The sequence below is a fragment of the Tachyglossus aculeatus genome, chromosome 25, assembly GCF_015852505.1.
Source record: "Tachyglossus aculeatus isolate mTacAcu1 chromosome 25, mTacAcu1.pri, whole genome shotgun sequence".
Classification (NCBI taxonomy): domain Eukaryota; kingdom Metazoa; phylum Chordata; class Mammalia; order Monotremata; family Tachyglossidae; genus Tachyglossus; species Tachyglossus aculeatus.
The window spans coordinates 14,208,094-14,227,380 of NC_052090.1; the positions used below are offsets into that span (position 1 = coordinate 14,208,094).

The following is a 19,287-nucleotide window of genomic DNA, read 5'->3' on the forward strand; positions in this document are numbered from 1 at the left end:
TATGTACTAAAGACTTACATATACAATAAAGCTCAGTGTGAAAATACGGAACAAAATAAGGAAAGACATTTAATACCACATTCACAAAATGTATTCACATGTAGAAAAATATATTCTAAGCAGTCAGGACAATTACACTGAAAACGACACAGGAGTCAAAAGGTTGCATTTTCTCCAATTAGGGTATTTAGTTTGATTTAACCACAACACAGTTTCCATCAGTGATACTGGCTCAACATGGTCCTATTTTTGGAAAACTGAACACTCTAGAATGCCAAAGAAATGAGCATGAGTGGAACTTCCATCCCTTTCTGTGATTGCACCTAAGGCCAAGGGTAAGCTTTCACCTGCATGGGATCACGGATAAATTGAGGTGGGGGATGCTTGCAGGTGTCTCCTGGTTATGCTCTATAAATGGCCTTGCTTTTGTCATTGTTTCCATGTTCTAGGGTGGAACTACTGGGAGAAGGAAAGGACCTTTGCAAGGCTTTCCTATGCTCTATATTAGTGACTCGGCGGCACTTAATAATAATAATAGCTTCCACAAAAGCAGTTCTGGGTTTTTCAGTCTTCAGTGTCATCATTTCTATTTTATTTTCTATAAGCAATAAGTGAAGGCTTTTACTTTCTTACAGTAGATCAAATATCCCATATCTATGCCTCAAAGAAATCATAGAGCCATAGACTAACCCCAAGCTTTCTGCCATTTCATTTTTCCAATCATTGATCTGAATCTGTTGGACAGTTCAGCACCCTGAACAAAGGAAAACAACCATTTCCTTTTCTATTTGTATTTTAGAGGCCAAAACCAGGATCAATTAAGTATCTGTTTATACTTAGGGTAAGACATACTGAACAAATCTTGTTTATTTTGATTTATTGGTAGGGCTTAACTATAAACCAGTGTATGTTCAAACAAGGATGCAGAGAACAGTAACAATGGAATACTAGTAACCATAACTCTCTCCCAATCTCTTTCCAGAGGTTTGTTTATTTTGAGGACCTTTCTGTGACCTATGATCTTTATAGCTGCAGCCAGTAATGTTTTAGGATTGCAGCCAGTGATGTTCTGTGCTAAACTATCTGCAATTCTTCGGAGAACTAGGCTTGAATTCTCATCTTTTAATGCCTCAATTTATTTTTCTGTTGAGACAAACATAAGCATTCTGTTTTGTGTGTGAAATCTCCCATTAATGTGTTAATTCCCACAGTAATTATTTGCAAGAAAAGGAAAGGAAAATTGTCAAAAGGCATAAAAATACAAATTGTTCAGTAAGTCTAGATGATGTGCTGGGTTGGACTGCAAAATAAAGGTCTATTTAATTCTTAAAGCAACTAAATCTGGATTATTGAGCCTAATAACTATTGGGTCACCATGCTTATAAACCTGTACTGAAAGATTTATAAAGATTATTGACCAGAGAGGCCACAGTGGCACTTGTGCAACAGAAATACATACTTAAGGACTTATTTAGATGTAAATAATCGAGCAGATAAACCATAAAACCTGAATATTTATAAAGTGAAACCTCAGCCAGCTAATAAATGGGGTCACTTAGTGCTCTACTGTGTTTCTTACCCTTGATAAAGACCTGATTTTAATGTCAGAAGTGTCCCCTGTACATAAATTCATGATAAATTGGCTTTTCCTTCTGAACACTACTTTGCCTAGAGTAAAACTTCGTATTATGTTTCCTCATTCTCATATGTTTTCCTGGAGTGATAATGCTATACCTTGAATTTGGGTAACACTTGGGAAAAAAAAAACAGAGCACTTCCACATAAATCATCTCATTTTAGTGACATTGTACAAACCCCTAGCACTAGACTCAATTCTTCTGTGCAGTTTTTTGGTCTTGAAGTCTCAACCAGAGACTCTCATTCATTTATGCAAATCTACAGCTCAATTTAAACATGAAAAATTCTACCTAAATATTACCCTCTGCTTAAAATCAAGGGCCTAGCTTCCAAATGGGTTGAAAAGGGAATGACACAGAAAATGGATGTGAACTCCCACTCTCTGATGACTGCCTCTTGGGGATATTTTCTTTTTTGATTCAGCATAAACACGCACCCTGTTTTTCCCCTAGGTGGGTAGACTGTTTTCAGTAAACTGTCTAGTATGAACCATCTAGGATTCTGTAAACCACGCAGCAAGCCTGAGACAGCTGGTTAACTCTTTTGCGGCTCATATTTGAGTGAAAACAACAAAAACCTGCCTCTTTCCAGTTTGCTCAAATCACCTCCCTTTCAGGAGTGGGTGATCATTAGTTAACTAGCGGTGAGCTGGTCAGGTCCTCCCCTTTGGTAGCTGGAATATGACTGCAGAGGCCCTCTCACCCCCATCATCCCTCCGTGCTCTTCTTTCTGAATAAATCTGCACACACAGATAATGAATCCCCTCACACAGGACCATGTGCACATAGGGATGATCACGCTCAACGTCATTCTTCAGCCTTTCAATTGGATACGCACAACTGGAAGGACTTTACATATGCATTCTCATTGCACAAATATGCTAACTTGATTAAGGCTTTCTAATGTGAAATTAGTCACCCCTGTTGATTTTCCTGTCAGATAGTCTACATGGGCTGGACTGAGGAGCGAGAACAGGACTCCATTCAGGACCGACTGTACACACCAAAGTTTCTAGCCCTGAGGGGTTCCTCTCTTTATAAGTTCATTGCACCTCCAGTAAGTATTTTTTTCCTCAATTTTCATTTTACCAGTTCTCTCGTATTTCTGCTTACAAGGGTTGGACCTTGTAGTTAATTAAACAGAGTACTTATTAACTATCTTTTGGGAGGAGAAAACCAGTAAGATAAATTAGGGAATTAAATTGGTCTTGATAAATTTTTTGGTAGAGGTTTGAACTCTGTTGGAAAATTCTTTAGTAGCTCTCACAGAGTTTGGGCCACACGACCCTGCATATAACCTAGGGTGCACACAAGCCGGAGCAAACTGGCCATCCTCAGACAAACTACAGTTGACTTGGAAACTAGTAAAGCTGCTGTTAGGTCCCATGGAAATAAGGGCACAGCGCAGATTCTACAGCAAAATGAAATGTTTGTGCTGCATGCTTGAGCAGCAGAGGGAAAAGAGGATGAAGGAAAGGAATGCACAATTTCATTATGTTAATTTCACGTAACTGAACAATGTTAACAAGTAATTGGTTTCTGAAGAGATTTTTCAAGAGTATTTATTTTTGGAAATGGATTTAAATTCCAGAAGTATATAAGGGAAAGTTTGTATCCTTTTTTGTCCCTAAATTTTTGAGGAGAGGCAAATAAAGGTGTGTTTATCATTTGAAAGTATCACACTGACAGGGTTTCGTGCAAATTTAATCACCACCCAATTTAATAACTGCCAAAGGTAATCAAGCCAGTCTGAGAATAATTTCCTCTTTCAAGGGTAGTGCCGATGATATTTTGTATGTTATCTTTCAAATGTAAAAAGAATAGCTAAAACCACATTTCCCTTTGGAGAATTTGTATTTTATATTCTTGCTGAGTGTGAATTAGCTGATCATTAAGTTATGAAGAGCATTTCTAAACATTGATTAGGGGCTAGTCGCCACCAATTACTGGTCAAAATCACCACCATTTTCATTCAGTGTCATTATTTTGCACAGAATATTTCCAAAGTCAGATGATGCAAAGATTGTTTATGAAGGAATTATTTGAATTGGGAAAAACACATCTTAAATACACATGTATTTTCTTCATGTCATCATCAACATCATCTTTGTCACCAACATTGCTATGTAGTTTGATGCTATCCAGAGGAAGATTTTGCATTTTATTATGTTCAGGCGCCAACCCTAGCTGCCAGAAAAGTGTATGATTTTAGGTTCTTTAGATCTTCTGTTTCCTTTGTAAGTCATTCGAGGGCCTGAACAGTGCTCTGCACACAAGGGATACTCAATAAATACCAATTTAAAAAAAAAAGATAAAATCATTTATAAGGCACTTCTAGACAAGTGATACTAAAGAAAGAGATGATGGACTTTAGAAAAAGGCAGAGAGATAGGAAGAGGGACTCTCTTTCCTCAGTAACCCCATTCAGAACAAGCAAGCCCAGGGTAAGAGGTAAGGAAATATACTCCATCCTGAAATTAGTTTCAGTGGAATGGGAATCAAGAAAAGAGGTAAGGCAGGATATAATCTCTTTATCAGGATTAGGCATAAAAGCAATTCAGAAGTTTCCCACCAGGATTTAATTGACAAACATCAATGTGGATTTGTTTATCATTTGCTTTTTTAATTATTTACCCTAATCAAAACCTCTGGAATTGCTCTAGAAAAAAAGTCCTACCTTTCACTTGAAGGGTGCTCTGTGGTCCTCCAGGGACAGGGAAATTGTAAATAGTTTGAATTCAAACTTGGGAGATGGTTACGTTCTAATTGCATCTGCGAAGAGTAACATCTTGCAGAAATGCTTTACCTGTCTCTTTACTTTGTAATGGCTTATATAGATTGTGGGCTGATTACTTTTTGTATTGCTGCAAGTTACCTGAAAATCATACCTTAAAAGTAGGTATGCCAACTGTTATTACAGAAGTATTGCTTTAGGTGAGAGGCATTGAGCAGAGTAAGAAGAAAAGTCTCAATTTGTCCAGAAGTGCCCATATAAGGGCCACTGAAAGGGAATTTAAGAAATGTAGATATTTCCAAAAGCATCGGTAGATGACGAATGCTTTCCAAGTAAAGGGAAAAAGAAACCTCAAAGTACAACATAGCTTTCCTTCGGGATGGGGGTTGAATCCTGGCAGAAATACCTATCGAATCATCTCTGAGCTATAGCAGCTCCATGGACACATCTCTCCCAGAACGCCCCACCTCCATCTGCAATCATTCTGGTAGTGTACCCATATAGTTTTCTTGCTAAAAATATGGAAGTAATTTACCATTCATTGCCTTCTTCCTTACGTTAAACTTGAGTCTTGACCCTAGACTCTCTTACATGCTGCTACTGCCCAGCACAGGTGAGTTTTGACTCATGCAGATTGCCTTTCACTCGCTAGCCACTGCCCAATCTAGGCATGGAATGGGTATGCCTCTGCTTGACTCTCCCTCCCATAACCAAGACTGGTAAAGTACTGGAAACTCACCAGGTGCAATCCTGAGAGAGGGGCAGAACTCCATCTTAAGGAAAACTCACATTATAGTCCAATTTCGAACACTTTACGCTTATGTACAGCAATTTCTGCTAACGTGTTCTAGTCAAAATATGTTTTGAAAGCACACCTTATGGGAGAAATGAGTGTATTATCTTTCTGGAGATGATGGACTTGTGTTATTGTCTCTTTTCCCCCCTTAAGGTGACCACATGGGACTGGACACGAGCAGAAAAGACATTTTCGGTTTATGAGATTATGTGCAAAATTCTGAAGGTATGAGCTGGAAAGCTAAGATTCTCTTACCTGAATTTTCTTGGGTCCTTGAACAATCCTGATACCCACAAAGAACGTAAAATTCATTCAATCGTCTTTATTGATGACACTGACTCTGACACAAAAGCAGACGGAATATGAAGACCCGATTGGTGAAATATAACAATGGCCAGGATGATGTAGTGGTCACAGCTACTTTCCTCCTGAACTCTAGCCCTGCCATGATCCAGACTCCATCACTGTGTATCACATGTGATACTCAACCCACAGTGCCCCTAGCCTTGCCTTCCAATGTGCCATATTGTTAGATTATCTCTTTCTCCAAACAACCACCTATTTATTACCCCTGCACTTTGGGAGAGTCCAGGCTCATCACAGGGAAAAGACTTTCATTATCTTTACTAATAAACTTTGCCTTTCATAGGCAAATAATGCTAACTGACAATAGAATTGGTCAAAAAGACTGCATTCATTTCTAAGCATTAGATGATTCATTTGGGGGCATTTGCTCAATGAGGTGAATACAATTACTCATTGTAGTACTCTGTATTTGTAAATAATATTTCCCTGAAAACCCAAATTTCACAGAGTCCTGACATGGTGAACTAATTTACCTTGTATGAACCTACCCACAATTATAGGCACCAAGAACCAGTTTGTTTAAAGAATGCACTTGAACTTATAACATGAGGCAAAATTATTTGACATAACAGTCTATTTTCAGTTACTTTGTTTTCCATTATCAGTAACAATAATAGTAATAATGGTATTTGTTAAGTGCTTACTATGTCCCGAGTACTGTACTAAGCTCTGGGGTGGATACATATGAGTTGAACACAGTCCCTATCTGATGTGGGGCTCACAGTCTCAATCACCATTTCACAGATGAGGTAACTGAGGCACAGAGAAGTGAAGTGACTTGCCCGAGGTCACACAGCAGATATGTAGCAGAGCTCAAAGTAGAACCCATGACCTTCTAACTTTCAGGCTTGTGCTGTACTGACTACACTATGTTGCGTCTTTACTTGGAAAACACTATCTAACCTTGATTTTTTGACACTTTCATCTCCTGGTTCTCCTACCATCTCTCTGGATTACCCTTGTAAGTCTCTTTGGGTACCTCTTTTTCTCATTCCCTAATGATAGGTGTACCTCGAGGCTCAATTCTGGGTCCCATTCTCTTTTCAATCTACACTCACTCCCTAGGAAGATGGTTTCTGCCTGCGGCTTCAATACCACATCAAATTTACAATCCCTGACCTCTCTCATTCTCTGAATCCCATGTCTCCTCCTGCACCCAGGACAACTGTACATAGATGCTCGGCTGGCACCTCAAACTCAACAGTCCCAAATAAGTCCCCGCCACTGTTAGCAATACCATTATCCTCCATAATCATAATAATCATGATAATCCTAACTGTGGTATTTGTTAAGCGCTTACTATACTATGTAAGGTAATCTGGTTGGACATAGTCACTGTCCCACATGGTGCTCACAGTCTGAGTCCCCATTTTACAGATGAGGTAACTGAGGGACTGAGAAGTTCAGTGACTTGTCCAATGTCACACAGCAGACATGTGGCAGAGCTGGGATTAGAGCCCACATTTTCTGATTCCCAGGCCCATGCTCTTCATTCATTCATTCAATTGTATTTATTGAGCGCTTACTGTGTGCAGAGCACTGGACTAGGTAATTAGAAAGTACAGTTCAGCAACAAATAGAGATAATCCCTGTCCACAATGGGCTCATTGTCTAGAAGAGGGGGAGATAGATATCAAAACAAGTAAACAGGCATCAGTAGCATCAATATAAATAAATAGAATTATAGATATATACATGCCATTAATATAAATGAATAGAATTATAAATATTTACATATATACACAAGTGCTTTGGAGTTGTTGGGGGAGTAGAGCAAAGGGAGCGAGTTGGGGTGATGGGGAAGGGAGGGGGAGCAGAGGAAAAGCTCTTTCCACTATGCCATGCTGCTTCCCTCAAGCCCAAACCTTAAGCATCATCCATTACCACAAAATCAAGATCATCATCATCATCCACATCTCGAGTCTGACACCAAATACCTTTGGTTCTGCCTCCACAACAGCTCCATAATCTCCCCTTTCCTTTCAGTCGATAAATAGTAGTTTTTGTCTTTGTATGGTATTTGTTAAGTACTTGCAAAGTGCCAGTTACTGTACTACACACTATGGTAGACAGAAGATCATCAGGTTGAACATTGTCCCTGACCCACATGGCCTCGCAGTCTTAATCTTACAGATAAAGTCACCGAGTCCCAGAGAAGTTAAGTGACTTGCCCAAAGTCACACAACAGACAAGCGGCGGAGCCAGGATTAGGACACATGCTTTCTGACTCCCAGGATCACACTTTAATCCACTGGGCCATGCTGTTTCTCTATCAATCGCTTACTGTGGGCAGAGCTCTGTATTATACGCTTGGGAGAGTACAACACAAAAGAGTTGGAAGACACAATCCCTGCCCACAGGGAGCTTAAACTTGGTCACCATGTTGGTCCAGGTACTGGTCATAGAGAAGCAACGTGACCTAATGGGAAGAGAAGAAACTAGAGAATCAGAGGACCTAGAATCTAACCCCAGCTCTGCCCTTTACCTGCTGTGGGAAAACTGAGGCTCAGTTTTCTCAGCTGTAAAACAGAAGTTCAGGATTTGTTCTCCTCCCCTGTTAGACGGCAGGCCTCGAATGGGACGGGAGCTGCGTTACGCCTGATTGTCTTGCATCTACCCTAGTGCATAGTACGGTACTTGGCACGTACTAAGCATTTAATAAAATACTAAAATCATTACCTTCATTATTAATATCAGAGTAAAAGCTATATTTATACTACTGACTGATTGACAGTCACCTCAGGGTACCCCATTTGATAAAATACCAAGCCAGAAAACTGTTTTAAAACCTGACTCACCTTATTTTCAAGGGCCATCCTCTTCCACTGGAAGCTCCCAAATGCTACTTTCTTACTTAAATCAGATTTGAAAAGATATTTTTGCATTGTGCCTAAAGGTCAGCAACCTGAACCTGGGCAAGACTGCAGTGGGCAGGAAGCTCTGTATAATCTGGGCTCTCTGAGTAGCGCTCTATTGTTTCTTTGAATACGAGGTGGATGTCTGACTTCATATCTATACCATAAATAATTTTCCCCAAGGCCTTTTGGCAGGACAACAATCTAATATTTCAAGGCAAAAATCTTAACCGCAAGCCAGAAGAATGTGAAATCATATTAATCTATATTGGAAATATGAAGGAAAAGAATAATTGTCTTGCAGCCTGTGGACATTTTAAAAGACAAACAGGATGAATAATGGGATAGAAAAAGAAGTCTTCATACACTTACCAAATAATCATATAAAAATGATGGGAAAGTTTTATTCAGCGAATCAATCAATCATATTTATTGAGCTCTTACTCTGTGCAGGGCACTGTATGAAGCACTTGGAAGAGTACAACACAACCATTTAACAGACACATTCCCTGCCCACAACAAGCTTACAGTCTAGAAGGGGAGACAGACATTAATATAAATAAGTAAATTGTGGATATAGACATAAGTGTGTGCGACTGGAAGTGAGTAAAGGGAGCCAATCAGGGTGTCACAGAAGGGAGTGGTAAAGGAGGGAAGGAGGGCACAGTCAGGGAAGGTTTCTTGGAGGAAATGTGCCTTCATTAAGGCTTTGAAGGTTTGGAAAGTAATTATCTGGCGGACTGAAACCACTGGGTTGAATCTCCCAGGCTGACCCTTTCTAATACTTCTCTAATTGGTTAGCCTGTAGAGGAATCTGGCCAAAGCTTAAATGTCTCCACTGGAAACAGAAAAGGAGAAATGATTTTGGTTCCTCAGGAGGCAAAATGGTTCCAGTTTAGAGGAATCAATTCTTAAGAACAAAATGACTTCGGAATCCTAAACAAATGCTGAAAATCCCTTTGTGCTCTATTGTGGCTCTATCAATGATCTTCTTGGATTTATTACCATAGAATTTCAATTGGCAGTGTTTCCCTGTTTTGCTTTCACTCAAAGAAACAAAGCATTGTCCCTGACTACACATAAAATGTGAAAATGATTCCTATTAGCAGATGATGTCCATTCCAAGCACGCTACCATAGTGCCTTGAATATATACAGGATTTTTAATTTTCCAAAGTACTTGCATATTATCTTATTTTATCTGCATAAAATAAGGCAGGCCTTATTATCCCTTTTTCAGTTGAAGAAACTGAGGCGTGGGCTTAGGAGTCAGAGGCTGTGGGCTCAAATCCCGGCTCTGCCACTTGTCTGCTATATGACTTTGGGCAAGCCACTTAACTTATCTGTGCCTCAGTTACCTCATCTGTAAAATGGGGATTAAGACTGTAAGCCCCATGTGGGACAACTTGATTACCTTTTATCTACCCCAGGGCTTAGAACAGTGCTTGGCACCTAGTAAACACTTAACAAATACCATAATTATCACCATGAGAAGCAGCTCGGCATAGTGGATTGAACACAGGCCTGGGAGTCATAAGGTCATGAGTTCTAATCCAGGCCCTGCCACATGTCCACTGTGTGACCTTGGGCAAGTCACTTCACTTCTCTAGGACTCAGTTTCCTCATCTGTAAAGTGGGGACTGAGACTATGAGCCCCATGTGGGACAGGGATTGTGTCCAACCCAATTTGCCTGTTTCCACCCCAGCGCTTAGTAAAGTACCTGGTGCATAGTAAGTGCTTAAATTCCATTATTATTATTATTATTATTACCTGATTTGCACATATAGCAAGCTTGTGGCAGAGCTGGGATTAGGCCATGATAATGATTTGCAGTGCCATGCTCTTTATACTATATGACAATGTCTCCTTTCATTCCTGGTAGCTCATTTTACTTAAGGCATTAGTATTGTTTTACATATATGGATCATTCATTGATAACTTCTTGATGATCCCTTCTTTTGTCTCCATTTTTCCAAGTGGAAAAAAGAATCTGATTTTGAGGACTGTCCAGGAAATTATAGAAGTGCCAAGTCTAAAATCTGAAGTCTAAAATTCCAGCACTTAGTACAGTGCCTGGCACAAGTTACGAGTTTAACAAATACCAAAAAAAAAAAGCTGTATTACAGGTGAGGAAAGCAGCAAGATATAATAATAATGATGATGATGATATTTGTTAAGCACTTACTATGTGCCAGGAAGTACTTAGCACTGGGGTGGACACAAGCACAGCGGGTTGGGCACCGTCCCTGTCTCGTGTGGGGCTCACAGACTTAATCCCTATTTTACAGATGAGATAACTGAGGCCCAGAGAAGTTAAGTGACTTACCCAAGGCCATAAAGCAGATATGTGGTGGAACTGGGATTAGAACCCGTGACCTTCTGACACCCAGGCACATGCTCTATCCACTACACCAGTGCTTAAGACCCTTGGGCTGCAGCTCAGAAGACAGAATTCCGGTGGCTAAAGTGATTCATTTAACCCCAGTCAGCCCCCTGAAACATGCATAGGCCTTATTTCCCTGCTTTCCAACTGTGGAATTCAGGCCCTTGGAAATTGGCATTTCCAAGATTTTATCAAGCAACCAGTCAGTGACAGTGGTGGGAATAAACTCAGGGTCTGTTGACTCCCAGGGCACTACCCTCAATTATGAGAATCTTTTTTGAGACTGGTAATTTTCTCCATCATTAGCACTTCCTACACTTGCTGATCCATCTGCTTACTCTGCATGCCAGTGGGAGTCAGAGGGTTATGCCACTCAACAGCTATAAGTTTAAAGTAGGTACGGTCTGTGATGTGAATTTTTTTTTTCCTTTGTAGAGACTTTGATGGTCATACAGTTTGAGGTTTAGAATCAAAATGATCCTGGCCCCAAGGATAAATTCAGGTTGAAACTGTCCAGCTTTTGAAAAAATCTTGGATTTGCATGCAGCATTCTAAACTAGACATTCACAAAATGCATCCAACATTAAGTCCATGAGAATGAATGCTGCATGAGCTTTTAATTGGTCCTTTCAGATACCAGCGTATAACACTAGTCAAAACACTGCATTAACAAAGACCCTTATCAGATTTCATTTTCTGTTTCAGTTTGGAATTTAGATTTTCAAACATTGTTTTAGCAATAACTGATGCTCTGGACTAATGTTTCCTCTCCTGCCATGATGCAGTTCCAAAACACCAACACTTTATCCCTTTATTGTTCACTCTAGTCTCTCTCTGACACAGGTTAGTTTTATTGTCCTTTTTCTGAAGTGGAGGTAAATGAGGCATCAAAATCTGCTCAAGATGAACACAAATTTGTGGCAGTCTCTGAGTCCCAATTCAATTCCTTAGGTCAGGAAATCTGTGGAGTGAATGTTACTGCCAAGAGGCAAGTCATATCGTATTTGTATTTCAACCACCTTAACCTCATTAGTCAATATCAGATTTGCCCATCCCTTTGTGTTGTCAGTCTAAAGAGGCTCATCTACTTTCACTGAACCCAAGGGCATCTTCATCCTGGTAAAGGTGACTGACAAAACTGGTTCATCTATCGTCTGCTTATACTTTTCACATGCCAGAGTGCTTGTAGGAACAAGTCTTGCCTCTTACCTTGACAGTGCTAATGGCAGGCGGACCTAGAAGGAATATAAAAGCCACAGTCTTCAGCTGCACATTCCCGTTCACCTCAATATTCTTAATGCATACAAGATGAAATTACTCACAGTTAGGAAGCAATTAGAGGGGGTGTTATATAGGACTTAAGAAGTTGGCTGGGTAAACCAGTATTAGAAATCCACCAGTTGTCCAGAAGCTGCAGTGTGGTTAACTTGAAGGGTTAGGTTGCCAAGGTGCAGCCTGCCAGGAATATGGTCGAGAAGGATGCTGGGATTCTCTGCCATGCGAAGGAAGCAGAAAAGTCCCCCTACTCTAAAGAAAGTTCCTCTTTGCCTTTTCACTAATCTAGTTCCTACTATATGGCAAAGGGCATCACAGAAAAACACGGGGAATGGAGATGCCTCTGATTCTAAAGGAAATATCTGAAGTTCCCAGGCAATAACCAGGCAACAACAAAGGGCATTGTCACCCCTCTGGGGAAGTGGAAAACAGTTCAACTCCATCCCCACAAGGGATCAATCAACCAAGACTGTCTCTGTATGGAGGCTCTTCAAAATTCTGGTAGGGAGAGCTTTTCAGGTGGTAAAGTGCCAGCTAACAGAACATTTACTATTATCAACTCTATTCCAAACATGAATCCTGGTGCAAACTATTCCTCTCGGTGATATTTAGTAGTATTCACTGAGGTCTTACAGTGTTCAGAATACCATACTAAGCGCTGGGAGGCAAACAATATAATTGAGTTGGTGGACCCGATTCCTGCCCTCAAGGAGTTTACCATCTATCAATCAATCAATCAATCGTATTTATTGAGCACTTAATGTGTGCAGAGCACTGTACTAAGCGCTTGGGAAGTACAAGTTGGCAACACATAGAGACAGTCCCTACCCAACAGTGGGCTCACAGTCTAGAAGGGGGAGACAGACAACAAAACCAAACATATTAACAAAATAAAATAGATATGTACAAATAAAATAAATAGAGTAATAAATATGTACAAACATATTTATTAACAAACATCTAGTGGGAGGAGCTTCTAATCTAGTGGACATCGATTGCATAAGAAATATTCTAGGTGACATCAGTGCTTCATCTTACCTGGGTTTCTGTTTCCAATAATGGCATTAAAGGCATTTTGAGAAATAATTTGACAGCTGCTTGCTTTGGGTCTGGGAGTGATGTATTGGGTACGAGCTGCCTAACAGCATCCCCTTCCTTTCATATGGAAGAACCTACCGACCTGCAGCGTGCCATAGGTTCATCCAGTCTGGGTCACCTATTTATGTTTAGTGATTTCCAAACTCTTCTCCCCACGTCCTAGGCATAATATGGGAGGAAAGGTGAAGTGAAGTTCCTCTTTCTTCAGCAGTCTGACTAACATGATAGCTCAATATGTATAACTGATGGTGAACTAAAAGACACAGTGGAAGTAGGGAAGGCTGGGGTATGATGCCAACTTTTTGCCTTTTGCCTCAATTTAGAGGATTCATTCTATGTACCATACAGTGACTATCACCGATTGAAAAATTTTGCCTTAAAGAATTCATTCAGCATTGCCTATATGTATATCTATATATACACAGATAGATCTATATATCTATATACATATATATTCCAATTCTATGAAGTGCATGTGCTTAAATTCTTCCCTTCCATTCGTTTGTCTCCCTTTTGCCTCTTTAGCACAGTTTTCAAAATAAAATAATTATTATAGAGATGTTTTCCTATAAAAGTTGGTCTAGGAAGAAAAAAAAAGCCTATCAAGTTCATTTAACTATTAGGGGGGGTTATAAGGTAGGTAAACTGTCAGTAAGATTTTAAACAAAAAGTGGCCGATTTTGATGCAGTTACAGGCCTATTTTATTCTAGAATATTTAATGTCTTAAATTTACATAGAAAGGTAATTATGCATAGACCATTTTTAAAATCCCTTCAGCTACACTTGGCTTATGTTGAGAAATTACAAGGAGGTTAATAAGGAACTAGTGAAAATTATGCACCATATTATAATTTTAAATGCTAGAAGTCCAGGCATAGTTTTATCTTAATAACCTACATGTGGGTTTTCTCTGAAAAGTAAATAATAACCTTCAGGTTACAAAAACTGTAAGCACCTTAGTGCTATAATAAATAAAGTTTACTTATTCTGTATTTTTTTCGAGCAGCATAAGTTGTTGACTTTACCATGTTTTGCTGTTTTTATTCATAAACAAGATTTTGTCCATGCTAAAATGATAAAAAGATTAAGTACTGTTTTGGGTTTTAAAAACATCATACTGTATGTCCTAAAAGGGCTGTTTGTGCCCCATCTAACTCCAGATGCAAGGACAGTTATTCAGAAATCCCAGGGAAGGATATGACCTAGTGGAAAGAGCACAGGCCTGGGAATCAGAGGTCTTGGGTTGTAATTCAAGTGCTACCATTTACCTCCTGTGTGACCTTGGGCAAGTTACTTAATGTCTCTGGGCCTCAGGTTCCTCATCTGTAAAATGGGTTTAAAATACCTCTTCTCCCTCCTGCTTAGATTGAGAGCCCCATTTGATACCAAGACTGTGTCCATTCTGAATATCAGTGCTTAATAGAGTGTTTTCTCTATTATTATTATAATCATTGTTATTATAATGGAATTTAAGTGCTATATATGTGTCAAGCACTGTTCTAAGCAATCAATCATATTTACTGAGCACTTACTATGTGCAGAGCACTGTGCTAAGTGCTTGGGAGAGTACAACAGAATAAGCAGTCATGGTCCCATCCCATAAAGACCTTACAGTCTAGAAGGACACTGTTCTAAGGGTTTGGCCAGTAGTATGCCCTTAACAAATATCAAAAATATTATTTTTATTATTATTACACCCTTCTAAACCTTCAAAAATGGTAACCACTGGATTTCTACTTTAAAAACAAAAAAACCTCCAAAGAGTAGGTGTGTTATTTCAATGAATGCAGTAAATGAAAGATGATATGAAAATCCGACATCCTGAAACATGATATGCATTCTTAATATGGTTTTGAAAGGTTCCAAAACAATGCATCCCTGGTTTACACCCTGGTTTAGGACAGGCAAATCTTCATATAGTAAAAGGTTCAGAATTGCAAAGATCACTCTAGTCTGTTCTTTCAAAGAACTGACAGTGACAACTTTCACCTTACAGTTTTTCATATTATTCATATTTGATCATGCTCTACTGGTAATCTCACAGACCTTAATTTATAAAATCAGATGGAGAGACACCTAATTTGAAAAAGGATAACAGTGTGATAGGTAGTCTGTTCTTTAGGAGCTGGTATTTCTTACCTTTGAAAACTACTGAATGCTTTAATTTTGTAGCTTAGAATTCAATTTACTGAACAAATGTGTACACTTAAATACAGCCATTCCATGCAAACCGACAAATTCAACAAGGGCCGTTATATTTAAATAAATCTGTAATTTATGTACTAAGGCTACATCTCACAAGACTAAAATTTAAAAGAACTTGAACCTAGGTCCAGACCTCTATTATATCTTTTCTCCCATTAGAACCCTTTTCCCTACCCATTAAGAATGATTAATAATGAGCACTCAATGTAACACTGTGGCTGAGGCTGTAGCAGAGCAAGCATGCTCTTTGAGGAGGATGCAATTTGACACCAAAACTGTGGAGTCTTCATAACCCCAACCTATTATTTATCAGACATTCCATGCTAAATTACAGTTTTAAAAAAGCTAGCATCAAATGACCCTATCATTAGTGGGTGAAGAGATCAGGCACCTCACCTAGATGAAGAAACTGAGGCCTAGAGAAGTGAAGTGACTTTCCCAAGGTCACACTGAAGGCAAGTGGAAGAACCAGGATTGGAACCCAGGTCTTCTGACTCACAGGACCATGTCCAACCTGATTATCTTGTATCCACTGCAACACTTAGTACAGTGCCTGGCATTAAGTAAATGTTTAACAAATGCCATTAAGAAAACAAACTGTAGTCTATTGGCAACTAGATTTTAGAAACTTAAGAAATAAATAAATAATAATAATAGTAGTATTTGCTATGGGTTTACTATATGCCAGGCACTGTACTAAGCGGTGGGGTAGATTCAAGGTAATCAAGCTGGACACAGTCCCTGTTCCATTTAGGGCTCCCAGTCTCAATCCCCATTTTACAGATGAGGTAACTGAGGCACAGAAAAGTTAATTGACTTGCCAAAGTCACACAGCAGACAACTGGTGAAGCCGGGATTAGAACCTAGGTCTTTTTGACTCCCAGGGCTGTACACTGTCCATATTCCTGATGCTGTAACTTTACTTGAAAAATAAGGAACATCTGGCGTTTTCACGACCTTGTGAGAAAGGGAGGTCATTACTGGATTTCAGTGAATCACAGATGGTCTATTATTTGCATTGGAAGAACAGTTAATGAGCTTTGCTAACCTGTTGAGGGCTGCACCAAAAAAGTATTTGGTGATTAATTTGTAAAGGGAGAGGTCCTGGGGCAGCAGAAAACCAGAGCTTTAGCATTGCCAAAGAAGCTTCTCCTGGCCACCCTAAAACCACTTTAGAGTATGGAGAGAGAGAGAGAGATAGGTTAATCAATCAATCGTATTTATTGAGCGCTTACTCTGTGCAGAGCACTGTACTAAGCGCTTGGGAAGTACAAGTTAGGTTAGAGGAGAAGGAAGCAGCTACTCTAAGGCCAGGACCTGAGCGAATCAATTAGAGGGCCCGATCTGGAGCATCTCAAATTTTGCCCACCCCTGTAGTCAGCGTGGCTCAGTGGAAAGAGCCCGGGCTTTGGAGTCAGAGGTCACAGGTTCAAATCCCGGCTCCACCAATTGTCAGTGGTGTGACTTTGGGCAAGTCACTTCACTTCTCTAGGCCTCAGTTACCTCATCTGTAAAATGGGGATGAAGACTGTGAGCCCCACGTGGGACAACCTGATCACCTTGTATCCCCCCAGCGCTTAGAACAGTGCTTTGCACATAGTAAGTGCTTAACAAATACCATTATTCAGCGCTTAGAACAGTGCTTTGCACACAGTAAGCAATTAACAAATGCCATCATTATTATTGTTATTCTACACCTTCGTGTGAGGCAGGGTCTTAGACAAGCTAGCCTGGATTGCTTCCTTAGCAAGAGAGGGACACTTTAGAGAAAGGGGATTTACCCCTCAAATACCTCTCACTTTCACAATCAGGATTGCTGGCTTTGCTGCTCTCGGTTGTCTGAATGGATATTCTGGAAAGTCGAAGTTCATCCCCGGCCCTGTCATTGTAGCATCAGATCATCAGATTCGGCTAATGTTAGCTGGACTGATGGCAGTCTCTGGAGTCTTCAGCAATTCATTTTTAGGCATTTTGACTTTAAGTTGCTATTAAAGCTTGCTTTTCTCCCCTGCCATCTGATCAGGCTGCATGGAAATGCAGGGAAAGATTCTTAATGATGGTATTTGTAAAGCGCTTACTATGTGTCAAGCACTGTTCTAAGTGCTGGGGTAGATTCATTCATTTATTCGTATTTATTTATATAAAGGACAAAGCCCTTAGGTACAGTGCTCTGCACACAGTAAGCGCTCAATAAATACAATTGAATGAATAATCAGGTTGGACACAATCCCTGTCCCACATGGAACTCACCATACTAATCCCCATTTTACAGATGAGGTGACTGAGGCAAAGAGAAGTGAAGAGACTTGCTCAAGGTCACACAGCGGAAAAGTGGCAGAGCTGGGAGTAGAACCCAGGTCCTTCTGACTCCCAGATACATGCTCTATGCACTAGGCAATGCTGCTTCTTCAGAGGGCTGGATTTGAATGAGGGATATTTTGAATTTCTGCCTTGAAGTGCATATCTTTCTTTTTACATCATTTCTTGAATTCTGCCTAGCAGTTCCTGTTTAGAATTTCTGTCTTTGGATCCATTGCCCTTTTATTGATTAATTTTAAGGCATGGATAGGTAAGAGATATTTATCAATGTATGCCAGATTATATAACTTCAGGTTTTCATCAGGACAGTGATCTACTGGACCGTCGAAAACACTGCTTTGGCGTGCAGTCTGAATCTGGAGAGGACCTCTATTTTTCAGTGGAATTGGAATGTGACCTAACCCTATGGGAAAAAGCCTTCCAAACAGCAACTTTCTTAGAAGTTGAACGGATACAGGTGAGACCCTGTTAAATTCATTATGGACTTACTTTCAATTAAATGTATTGAAGGCAAGATAGAGGAGACTATACACAAGATACATTATATCATGATTTTTATTGCCCATATATTCTAAAAGAGAGGAATTAAAGATTCAATGATGTAAGATGAGACTCATGTTGTAGATTGCCCCACTATAATAATAATTGTTGTATTTATTAAGCACTTACTATGGGCCATTCACTGTAATAATAATAACTGTGGGTTTTTTTAACCACTTACTATGTGCCAGACATTGTACTAAGCGCTGGGCCAAATCAGTTTGGACACGGTCCCTGGCTCACATGGGGCTCACAGTCCTAATTTCCATTAGAACCCAGGTCCTTAGGACTCCCAAGCCTGTGCTCTATCCACTTTGCTTTGCTGAAATGAATTGAATAATTTATAAAAAAAAAATACAAAGTATTCATCTGACAGTTATCTGAAATGTATTTATGTGGACACTCACTGTGTAGTACATATACTTGTACAAACAACTGTCTTTTGGGTTGTTAGGTGAGAGGTTTTCTTTCGGTGGTGTGTGGTGGGGGAGGAAGAGTGGTTGATAAGACAGATCGGGTAGCTAACATTGTTCACCAAGTTCATGCATTCACAAAGAACTGGATGATTTTGCATTCTATTTCTTTGGAGATTGAACTAGTCATATTAATGTTAATTAATATTAACATGTTAATGTTAATGTTAAATACCTCTACAAGACGGTTTCTGAAATTTGGTTACAAAGGACATTATTAGACATGAAGAGAAAAGATGATTTAGAGGTAACATAAAAACATCTTGAAATAATATATCACAGTTTTATTTCCAAAGCATTTCCACATTACTTATGTCATTTTTGACCTCCCAGCATCCCTGTGCTGTAGGGAAAGGCACATGGAGGGATGGAGACATAGAAAAGTTAGGTGATTTGCCCAAGATTACACAGCACATCAGTGGCAGAGCTGGGACACGTGTCCTCTGACTCTTAAGTCCATACTCCGACTAGAAGGCCCTCCTTTGTACTAATTAACTCTCTTTTCACTTGCAAACTCATTCAAAAGAAGCATCTGTGATAAATCACTAATAATGAACTAGCATACAGCAGCAGGTCATTGGCAGATGGCATAAAGAGTTAAAATG

General features: G+C 39.6%; 1 protein-coding gene across 1 annotated transcript in view; it reads left to right on the forward strand.

Moving 5' to 3' along the window:
- Positions 1 to 19,287, forward strand: part of SNTG1 (syntrophin gamma 1) — a 403,312-nt gene that overhangs the window by 345,992 nt on the left and 38,033 nt on the right. The window contains exons 14-16 of the mRNA XM_038766634.1: positions 2,578 to 2,694; positions 5,321 to 5,392; positions 17,974 to 18,126. Of these exons, the coding sequence (XP_038622562.1) occupies positions 2,578 to 2,694; positions 5,321 to 5,392; positions 17,974 to 18,126 (342 nt within the window). The remainder of the gene's footprint in view (positions 1 to 2,577; positions 2,695 to 5,320; positions 5,393 to 17,973; positions 18,127 to 19,287) is intronic.